Raw genomic sequence first — 11818 nt, forward strand, 5'->3', positions numbered from 1 at the left:
AAATAACAACAGTCAGTAAGTTCAGGAAATGACATCACTTCACTGTAATGCAGCCTTAAAAATACAGAAACACACAACACTTATTCATATGATGATGTATCACGATATCTGGTTTCATGTCACCATGTGACATCACATCTGTGGTTGGTGTGTTAATATCGTGGTATTTACTGATCACATGACCCAACAAGAGGCTCGGTCACTTCACAGCTGCTCACAAACTAACAGAGGAAATAGCACATTTGTCGTTGGGGACTATTTTCAGCGGCGGATTAATCCTCATTTGGTGCTGCAGTGAGTATTTAAGTGGACTGAGTCAAAGTAAAGTGCAGCGTGTTTGAACAAAGACAAATGAAAATGTTTCTTTGAATGATTCCCTCCAGCTCAACTCAACTCTCTGATGTGAAGCGAATTAAAGTGACTCAATTATTCACTTAAAGGCTGCAGCCATGAGTCTCAATGACCTTGAATAAACCTTTAAAAACAGACTTTTCAGGAAGAATGAAATGGTTCGATCTGTTCCACGCTGCAGACGGATTTTATCATTTCAATTTGTAATATAATTTTACTGCATTATATTTATCTAATATAGATTAGTTCTTTTGCCAAGTAAAGTTTTACATCATCAAACATGTGATTAGCTTATAAAACTCAACCTGCTGTTAAATATGAGACCATGAAAATATAATAATTACATTAACAATATTTGACACATTAAAATTGTGTCCACAAACTTAATGTCCCACAATGCATCCTGTTATCTGCACAAGAAGGACGTCAGCAGCTCAGGATCATGTTGTTCCCAGCTGTGTTTGTAGCCTAACAAAGAAGAACAGATGAATCCATAATGAAAATAAAAGTCGGTCCACATGTCTGGACCTACAACCTTCAGGTGTCACTGTAGTAAAGTTTCCTGTCGAGTGAACTTCCTGTGGACCTTCAGTTCAGAGACGTGGTTCAGTGATTCTGTTACACACGGTGGAAACTGAACTGCTGCTATATTATCATTCATCTAATGTGCTTTATGTCTGTTCTTCAGGACTATGATTAAATAAAATAATGAAAATTAATAAGACAAGTTTTTGACATGTATTTGGGGTAAAATAATTGTTTGTTAATCTAATAATTAAAAGAAATCTTCAGGTTAATCAGTGAATTAATCGTTGGATTGAACAACTAAGCAAAAAAAAAGTTTGACTTTATTTCTTATCCTATACTTAACTTCATTTTTAACAATCATTTGTAGTTGTACACTGCTTTCCATTACTGGACTTCTGCTTCATGAGCTAATGAAATATTAAGTTATTATTCAAACCAGTAATCGAAAGTGTCTCCCAAAGTCCAAGATGACGTCCTCAAATGTCTCGTTTTGTCCACAACTCAAAGAAATAGTTTACTGTCAGAAAGGAGGAAATAAACCAGAAAATAGTCACATTTAAGAATCTGAAATCAGAGAAGTTTGATGTTGTTTTTCTTCTTAATTTTAAATTGATTAACAATTATCAAATTAGCTGGGGGTTAATTTAATAATTGAGTAATAATCGATGAATCACTGCAGCTCTAATCTGAAACAGTCTGTTTTCTTTTCAGTTATTGCTGTGATTTTTGCACCTCAGGGCCACCGTACAGTACAACCTGCTGCATTACAGTCTGACCAATAAAGTACATTTCCATGTGAATCTTAGAGAGAGAGAGAGAGAGAGAGGGAGAGAGGGAGAGAGGGAGAGAGCATGTTCTCTCAGTGTCTCTCTACCACCGTGAGAGAGAAGAAGAAGCAGCACTTTGTGTCTCTGAAACTTTCCCACATTAAACACTTTGGACCATAAAAGGACACACACAGACACACAGCTCCGAGAGACCGCTACTGTAGCAGCGCTTTAACCCCGAGGAGGAGCTCCACGGCCCGGCAGCAGCTCTCTGTCTGCCCGGTCTACCCGGAGACACCCGAACCTGCACCTGCTGCCGCCAGAACGATCCGGAGACACTCGAATCTCTACCTGCTTCCCGCCCGGAGATACCCGAACCTCCACCTGCTGCCAGCCAGAACCGTCCGGAGACACCCGAATTTCCACCTGCTGCTCCGCGCGCCTCCCGCGCAAAACGAACCCGAGCAGCACGAGCGCTCCTGTCAGCCATGAGATCATGGGATTTAATCAAAGACAGGAGCGGGACATCTGCCGATTTTTACAGATTTTTACCGAAAAATATTTGGATTTTTTAAACATTAAGGAGCAGCGAAGACAAAACAAAGTCCCAGTGAGAAGAGAAAAACAGCGAAAACGCGCTAGAATCCTTCAAAGTAATGAATAAAGTACATCTTTGTAGTTGTATTTTCGTGTTTTAATATAAAACCTTAAATCGTGTTTTTGCTCCTCGGTGTGTTTTTGTTTCCGTCACCATGAGTCTGTGGACTAACGGCTCCTCCGCGGACCTTTACACCGGGACCAACTCCTCCACGAACCGCTCGGACCGACACCACGACCCCGCCCCGCTGGACCTGAGCCGGGCGGTGCCGGTGGGCATGGTGCTGGCCTTCTTCATCATGTTCGCCATCGTGGGGAACATCCTGGTCATCCTGTCGGTGGTCTGTAACCGACACCTGCGGATCCCCACCAACTACTTCATCATCAACCTGGCCATCGCAGACCTGCTGCTGGGGACCACCGTGCTGCCCGTGTCCGCCACGCTGGAGGTCAGTGATGATCATCGATTATCCATCAGTTATCGATTAGGAGACTGATGTTTTTAGATCAGTGAAGGAAAGAAAGATTGATGGAAGAAAGAGAGGAGCCTAAAATAAGAAATAAAGTAGTAAGAAATTTGTGTCGAAATAATTAATTTATTGATTAGTGTTATAATTAAATCATTATTTAAGTCTTTTATCAAAAAATAAAAGCTGGTTCCAGTTTCTTCACTATGATGACTTGGTTTTCTCTGTAAACTGAATATTTGGATTTTGAGGACTGAACTTTGGGACAGACGATTGACGTTTTTTTTTTTTTTTTTTTTTTTTTTTTTTGACATTTTCTACACTAAACGATTAGTAAATAAATTGTGGGGAAAAATAAATGTATATAAAATAAAAAAGTGCAGACTGGGAGACGGGAAGAAGGAAGGAACAAGGGAATAAAGGGGGAAGCGATAAGGAAATCAGAAAAGAAGGAATGAAAGGAAGTGAGGAGATAAGAAATGTCAAGAAAACTGAGTAGAAAAATATTCAGGTTGATTGATAAGGCTGCATCATTGGTAACATTAACGATAATTGTTCGTTATTAAAAAAAAAACCTAAACATTTTACTTCAACTTAACAACACCAAATACGTTTCCACAGCAACATGATGATGATGATGATGATGATGATGATTATTATTATTATTATTATTATTATTATTATTATTATTATTATATTCTCTGACAGCATTACAGCCCCTGAAACGTAAAGACTTCGATATTTAACACTTAGAATCGATTATCAGATAATACACTCATACAATAATCTCTAGTTCAGATGTTTATTTTATAGAGCAATAAATTTGCACAAATTCAAATTCTTAATGACCAATTAGTTGTTTATCAATTAATTGTTATAATCTCTACTGATTAAATCCTTTAAAAGTATAAAATAATGTAGCCTCTGCAGAATAGAAAATCTATAGTTCAGATTTCTAATTACGATGTTTTTAACAGTTAAGATATTCATTAGGCTGCAGGCATTGATTGTTTTAGTAATTGATTATTCTGATGACTGTTCCATTGATTAATCAAGTGATCACATAAAGAAATGATTTTGTTTTATTTAAATGCAGAATAACAGCAAATATACAGAGTTAGTTAATTCCACCTCTGCAGTTTAGATCAGTCATTCCCAAACACTGGGTCGGGACCCTCAGGTGGGTCACAGGAGATTTTATTTGGGTCCCCAAATAAATAAAAAAAAACCTGGAGGAAGTTGTGCAAATTTAAACTTTATATCTGCAGTACAGCTTTAATAAAGCATTTAAATGTTTATTATAACTAGAGCCTGTTACTTCTGACTAAATGCACTTATTCTGTCTCATATATGAAGCAGGCTAAAATATTGTTTTCCTGATAAGAGGGAATAGAAACAATGAAATGGCCTGTTATGAATTTATTTCTCATTTATTAAGTTTTAATATGTGTATTTTTTTAATAAAAGGTCATGATAAAATAGGGTTATGTGAAAATGGTGGTAAAAATGGTCAGGAATGATCATTTATGCACAACTTAACTCAATTTATTGATAAGACCTATTGAAACTTGGGTCATAATGATTTTGTCATTTCAAAAAAATGGGTCCTTGGAAAATAAGTTTGGGGAACATTGTTTTAGAGACAGAAATAAAAACTCAAAGGGCCTGATTGTTTATTTCTGTCGCTCAAAACGAAGACGACTCGACTCGTGCCGCGTTCACCACTCTCCACCTGTGATCTTTGTGGCCTCTGATTGGACAGTGAGTGGAAGTTGGTTGTCTTGTGATTGGTGAAATAGGGCCCAGTCATTTTGGACACATAAATATGTTTACACCCTGATCTGGGTGAATAGTCTTTTCTGATTGGCCAGCAGTGTGTGTTAAAACCATTTAACTCACGCCTAATTAGACTCAGGTTTAATCACTGTTTGAAATTCATCCTCCACCCACCCTGTAACCATGGCAACATTAAAGAGCCCTGCTGTCAGAGCTCACAGGATTTCATCACTGGAGGTGATGTGAAGGAGCGAGCGAGCGAGAGAGAGAACAGCTGATTGGTCCAGTTTTCCTGAACGATGACGTCCTGAGATTTTTCAGCCTGTTGTTCTGATACATGGAGAACAACAGGCTGCCTCCGACCTGTTTTATCTGGTTCCAGTGAAGGTGACACGCTGGATGTTTCTCAGCCCCTCCAGGATCACGGGCTGTTTTTAAGATCGCTGCGGCCTAAAATGTCTGATTTCATGTCAGCATTTCTAAAAGTTGCGATGCATGTTGTGATGTTTTTAGGCTTTTTTTTTTTGCAGGACCAAGAGAAAACTGAAAAAAGTTGAGATTTTTTTTTTTCATGTACGTCATTCAAAATCAAAGGCATCTTGTTGATCTGAGTAACCAAAAAGGCTCACGATTACAAAAATTCAAAATAAAACAACAAAATCTTCTTCACCTGGAGTTGTTACACAGAACCAAAACCTTTTTGGTGCACAAAAAAAAGCACAAAATGATTTTGATGTGTTGATAAATGTGAATAACAATGACAAACCTTACGACAAAATAAAATGAATGAATGAATGAATATGTGTCATGTTTGCACAGGCGACTGCTGTGATTGGTGGAACTGCAGGAAGCCGTAACGATTGGTCAAATTTGTGGAAATGTTACAGATTTTGGATAAAATTGCAAGGTCATGCAGAACTTCACAGTGATTGGTTGAATTTATCTGAATTGTTGCAAACGCAGCATCACAGCTGAGGGACTGAAGTGTGTTTCCTCTCATGAAAGCAGTCAAAGGAGGACGAGAGACTAATTAACTAACGAGGGTGAAACGAAGGAACACCTTTTAAATTCTCCACAGCAGCCTGATTAACGGATTATCCTCAAAAAAGATGCTGTTTGGAAAGAAAACAGGGAATCAAACTGTCCTCCAGCCGTGTAGAAACAAGACGAACTGAAGAAGTGAGTGACTCATCTACGGAGGGAGGAGTCTCAACTTCAGTTGTTCGCTCCGTCGTTTCCAGGAGTCGTGTTACTCATCATCAACTGCAGCGAGCAGCTGAGTTTGGGACTTCAGTTATTTGTTGTCATGACAACAGGAAGGTCTTAATTTATAACTTTAGATTTTGAGTTTAAAACTTTCACCAAAAAATCTGAGAATACGTCATCTAGGACTTTGGGAAACATTTTGACATTTTTCACAATTTTCTGACGGAGAAAACAATGAATGAATCAATCAATCAATCAATCAAGAAAACGATTGATGGATGTCCTTGTGTCCCTGCAGGTTCTGGATTATTGGGTCTTTGGTCGGATCTTCTGTGACATCTGGGCGGCGGTGGACGTCTTGTGCTGCACAGCGTCCATCATGTCTCTGTGCGTCATCTCCATCGATCGCTACATCGGCGTCCGCTACCCGCTGCAGTACCCGATGATCGTCACAGAGAAGCGGGCGCTGCTCGCCATGCTGGGTGTCTGGATCCTCGCCATCGTCATCTCCATCGGCCCGCTGCTGGGCTGGAAACAACCACCGTCACAGGTACTCAGACTACCCAGCATGCACCACGGAACCAAACCAGTAAAAAGAAAACTTTAAATGTCCTCATCTGTCCTTTAAAGCTGAAACGAGGACTGTGAGGCTCAGAATCAGGAGGACTGAGACTGAGAGTTTTTAAAAATATCAGTCACATGATTCCTGACTGATGCTGCTACAATCAGCTGGTTACGTGCATTTAATTATTTAAATCTGCAAATTTAAGAAAGTCTCAGTCGTCTGCCTTAAACTTTCCTTCTATTAGAAATCACAGACATAAATTAAAGGTCCAGTGTGTCAGATTTAAGGAGATTTATTGTCAGAATATGCCAGAGGTGAAATATATCAGTATATTTTCATTTAGAGGAGCAACAGATCACAACATTAACAGTTCGGATCGTGTCACGGCTTTGAGTCACAGATCAGATCATTTTTCAGATCAATAAAAAATAAAAGAGGTGATTTTAGAGTTAAATTATTTAAAAAATGCACTTGGCTTTGATCTCTCTCTGTCTGTAGTCATCACCACAGTGATGTAATGTAATAATGATGATGATAATAATGTAAAATAAGTATATCTAATAAAAATATATATTGTAATAATAATACTAGTACTATACAGCATAATATGAATACTCTACTGTATTACACAGTACTGTACTATGTATATACTGCAGCACAGTCATTGCCAAACACTGGGTCGTGACCCACAGATGGGTCACAGGAGGTTTTATTTGGGTCGCCAAATTAATAAAAGACTACGGATTAAATCTGCAAAATGTAAGATTTGTATCTCCAGTACATCTACAGTATATTCAAGCATTTAAAATGTATTTAAATGTTACTTTTCTACTACTGTTTCTATTACTATTTAATTTTAAACACATTTGTGAAGATTCTCAGTCATCCAGGTGATGGGATTCATTCAGGATTATCGCAGGTAACTGGACACGCTTTGGTTCTTGAAGACGTTTCCCCTCTCATCAGTTCTGAGAACTGAAGAAGCCTCTTGGATGAGAGGCTTTGGGAGGACGAGTCAGCTCCGTGTAGAGGGATCCTGGGACAGATACGGTACAACTTGTGACCAACTGGTTAGAGGAGCACCGTCCCAGTTGGTGAACCGTGTGTTACCTGCTGAGACAGAAAACAGGGTCGACTGAGACGGACAGGAGAGGGTGGGATGTGCTGAACGGAGACGATGCTGGTGTCTGATGAGCAGGATGCAGGTGTTTTGAATTGAAGCAGGTGATTGTGTCCAGCTGAGGCTGGTGTGGTCCAGTTCCTGAACTTCAGTTTTAAACTACATTTATATTCATACTTAAAGATCACGTACTGGAGGGAGCATGATCTCGTGAGATCAGACGGGGTGCTATGTCACGTGATCTCATGAGGAAGCAGATGTAAGCAAACTGACGCAGTACTACAGTTTGCTGTAGTAAAACTTTGCAGTGAGAAAAACAGAAAGAGAAGTTAAAGGAGTCTGGATGAGAAAATGTCTGAGGAGACGCATCAACACAGGTTGTTTATTCTTCATCCAGAACAGGAGGTCAGTCTGCTGCTGGATAACATTATCCTGAAGAGATGAGACGCCGCCGGCTGCTCAGCTGCTCCGTCTCTTTGTAGACTGTCTCTCTTCTCTTTATCCTGTCCTTGGAGTCTGTCACTGACGACGTCTTCGTCTTCTGTGACCAGCCACCAGAACATCTGTGTCGCCGTGTGCATCGCGTGACATCATGCAGAGCTTGTGTGTGAATTTGACTGACATGGATTTGGATATGTAATACGCTCTGACGTACGTCCCTTTGGATAAAAGTGTCTGCTAAATTCAACTGTAACTGTAATGTAACTGTAACTGTAACTGTAATGTATGGACATAAAAACTATGATCAGCAACACCTGTGTTGGTCATACTTTATCATTTATGTAAGCACTGTATTTTCTGTATGAGTGAAGTATAACAAAAAGAAAGTTGGTAAGGAAGGTCATACAATACGACGATTCATTCTTTTTACAGCCCACTGCGCCACACTGAATTCTTACATGAGCCTCCATGAGTGTGTTTTACCAGTTAGACTCATATTTTAACGTCTTTCTTCATCATCTGTGATGAAAACTTCAGATTTTCTCTCAGTCAGAGAAATTCAAAGTGTGCGTCCTCCTGTAGTTCAGTAATAAACTCAGCACACCATGGAGCGTCTCCAGCTGTCCAGCATCACCTGCGCTGCTCGCTCTGCGCTGCACGCTCTGCGCTGCTCGCTCCGCGCTGCACGCTCCGCGCCGCTCGCTCCGCGCCGCTCGCTCCGCGCCGCTCGCTCCGCGCTGCACGCTCCGCGCCGCTCGCTCTGCGCTGCACGCTCCGCGCCGCTCGCTCCGCGCCGCTCGCTCCGCGCCGCACGCTCCGCGCCGCTCGCTCCGCGCCGCACGCTCCGCGCCGCACGCTCCGCGCCGCTCGCTCCGCGCCGCACGCTCCGCGCCGCACGCTCCGCGCCGCACGCTCCGCGCCGCACGCTCCGCGCCGCACGCTCTGCACTCCTTTACTTTGTGAATTAAGGATTTATTTGGACCAAACGAGAGCTGCTGATTGTTGGACAGTGGAAAGACGAACCAAGATGTTTTTGTTGAGTTTTATTTAGTTTCTGTAAAGTTTGAATGAAGCATGTAAATATTCTCCCTGTGTGTTTCTGTTTTATCCTGTAACTGTGATGCACACTGGCTGACAAGGGAAAAACATTCTCGACTGGAAAACTCTCAGTGGACTGAAGTGTCTTGGACTGATGACTAAAATGATCCACTATCGGGGGGGCAGCTCCAGTCATAGAGCTGAACGCTCCAGAAAAACTAAATGGACCTGCTGGTGTGAAGGTTAAATCTCAACCCAGCTTTCAGTTTTTAACATGTGGCAGAAGCTCCTCAACTCTTTGGCTTCTTTATGTTCTGGAATGAAACTAAACCATCAGTCTCTCCGTCCCACAGGATGACACCGTCTGTCTCATCACAGAGGAACCGTTCTACGCCCTCTTCTCGTCACTCGGCTCCTTCTACATCCCGCTGGCCGTCATCCTCGCCATGTACTGCCGCGTCTACATCGTGGCCAAACGCACCACCAAAAACCTGGAGGCCGGTGTGATGAAGGAGCGTCAGGAGGACTCCAACGAGCTCACGCTGAGGATCCACTGCAGGAACCAGCAGATCCAGGACATATGCCCCGCCTCCAAGGCCGGAGGGGGCGGATCATCGGCCGCACGCAGCACGCTCACTGTCAAACTGCTCAAATTCTCCAGAGAGAAGAAAGCTGCCAAGACGCTGGGCGTGGTTGTGGGCATGTTCATCCTCTGCTGGCTGCCATTCTTCCTGGCTCTGCCCATCGGTAAGTCCAATCTACTACAACCTGTCAATACTAATCAATACTAACATTTATTATTGTGTGATTGTTTTTTTTTTTTATCTTTTTTATCTTTTAGCTGTGTGTGTGTCTGTGTGTGTGTGTGTGTGTGTGTGTGTGTGTGTGTGTGTGTGTGTGTGTGTGTGTGTGATAATAAACCTCAAATGTTGGAGCTCATCAATACTCTGTTCTGGGCTGTTTAATGTTGTTTAATTCACAGCTTTATATTTCGTCCGGATTTAAACGAAATCTCAAGGTTTTTTAGTAATCAGACTACTGAGCCTTCAGCTCAGTACTAATACACCGACTATGGATTAGTACCACATACAACCATGCTTCAAAAAACCTGAACTATCCCTTTAAAGCATCACCATGTGATGTGGCTGTCCGACAGTGACGTAAAACTTTATGTCCTTTAATGTCCAACAATCATAAATAGTGTGATTAATGGTGAGAAACAGTTTCCAGAAGCTCTTGATGTTATTTTTTTCTTCTTCATATTTGAAATATTTGGCCTGAACAGCGATGCTTCAGGTCCTACATCCCCGACCAATCAGCTGGCAGAGTTTCTAGGCCAAATCCCAGAAATGAGCGTCTCAGTGACAGAGAGGAGATCAGGAAGTTAAACACTCTTGTTATTTCTTTATTTTCTCTGATCAGTTTCCCACAACATGGAAACTCCCGACTCACCCCTGAGCTGCCGACGGGAAACTGTTTGTGTTGGTAAATACTGAGAGGACGGCGTCACAGACACTGATCTGAGGTCTGTGCTGCTTTAAATGATCACAGTCAGAAACATCTGATTACGTTACAGCTGCTCCCATTCAAGAAACCAAACGAGACAAAATATTCAGACAGGAGCTGAAAAAAAGTTACAGAGTAAAAGAAGTTCATGATTTTCATGACAGATAAATACTACTACTAATATTATTAATAATAATGATGATGATGATGATGATGATGATGATGACGATGACAATGATGATGACGATGATGACGATGATGACGACGACGACGATGATGACGATGATGACGACGACAACGATGATGATGATGATGATGATGATGATGATATGATTGAGTTCTGAAGTTGTGGATGTTTAAGTCGAGACTGATCAGCTGTTTCTTCATGGCTCTCATCTCTCTGTAATACATCCATGATGGTTCCACGCAGATCTGATGGAACCTTCCTCACTTTAAAGGGACAGTTCACCCCAGAATCAAAAATATCATATTTCTCCTCATGGTGCAGTTTATCCTGCAGCCTTTATGGTCAAAAGAGACATTTAGTCCTGAAAAAAGAAAAAACATCGTCTGTAGCGTAACTATTAAATTCTCTCTTTTCCCTGAAGACTTTTTTTTTTTTTTAAATTTGGCGTCCACAGCTGATGGAGACTCAGAAAGACGAATCACCAAAAGAAAATTTAGAGGGAAAGGCACCAAGACACAGACGCAATCTGTGACGCACATTTTAGCTGATGAAATATTCAAACTTTTTTTTCTATTAGAAAGAAAGTAGTTCCTACATGAGATGCTGGTTTTGAGTTTAAAAACTCTGCAGCACAAAAGTCACTGATCTCAAGACAGATTCTACAAATGATATGATGCATCATACAGTCACACAAATGACTCCAAATTATAACTATTTTCTTTATTGACCAAAATGTTGGTCATTTTCTCCACTGATCGATCCGTTCTTTGGTCTATAAAATGTTGATCAAAGTCCAAGATGACGTCCTCTAATGTCTTGTTTTGTCCCACATTTAAGAATCTGGAATCAGAGAATTTGAACTTAGAAAATGACCAATTAATTAATCCTGTTAGAATCTTGCGCCACACGTTTGCACCTGTTTTGACCAAGTCTGTCCTGTAACGATTATTTTCAGTGATGATCAGAAAATGAAAAAGGAAATCCTTCCTCAGGAACTAAACTCCACTCTAAGTCCTGACTTCCTATGAAAGGTTCCTGGAACAGTTCTTGCGTCTGTGTTGGGTTCTTACCCTCAGACAGGAACCATGATAACACTGATTAAAGTGTCTGACGTCCAGATGAAGAGCTACCCACAATCCCTCTGGCTGCAGCAGCTTTCATAAGAGAGAGAATGAAGTGGCTTTAATAAGCAGACAGAGTCTAAACATGGAGCTGCTGACGGCTTCCAGTTCATCAGACCTGCCAGAGGACGAGGTCTGTCCAAGCAGG

General features: G+C 41.3%; 1 protein-coding gene across 1 annotated transcript in view; it reads left to right on the forward strand.

The window, feature by feature from the left end:
- Nucleotides 1-1718: 1718 nt before the first annotated feature.
- The window catches only part of LOC146319643 (alpha-1A adrenergic receptor-like), a 14962-nt gene continuing 4862 nt past the window's right edge, over nt 1719-11818 (forward strand). Inside the window, exons 1-3 of the mRNA XM_084730484.1 lie at nt 1719-2692; nt 5991-6242; nt 9210-9603. Coding sequence (XP_084586610.1) covers nt 2399-2692; nt 5991-6242; nt 9210-9603 — 940 coding nt within the window. The 5' untranslated portion in view covers nt 1719-2398. The remainder of the gene's footprint in view (nt 2693-5990; nt 6243-9209; nt 9604-11818) is intronic.

This window comes from Lutjanus erythropterus, chromosome 11 (genome assembly GCF_056507025.1).
Source record: "Lutjanus erythropterus isolate fLutEry1 chromosome 11, fLutEry1.hap2, whole genome shotgun sequence".
Classification (NCBI taxonomy): domain Eukaryota; kingdom Metazoa; phylum Chordata; class Actinopteri; order Lutjaniformes; family Lutjanidae; genus Lutjanus; species Lutjanus erythropterus.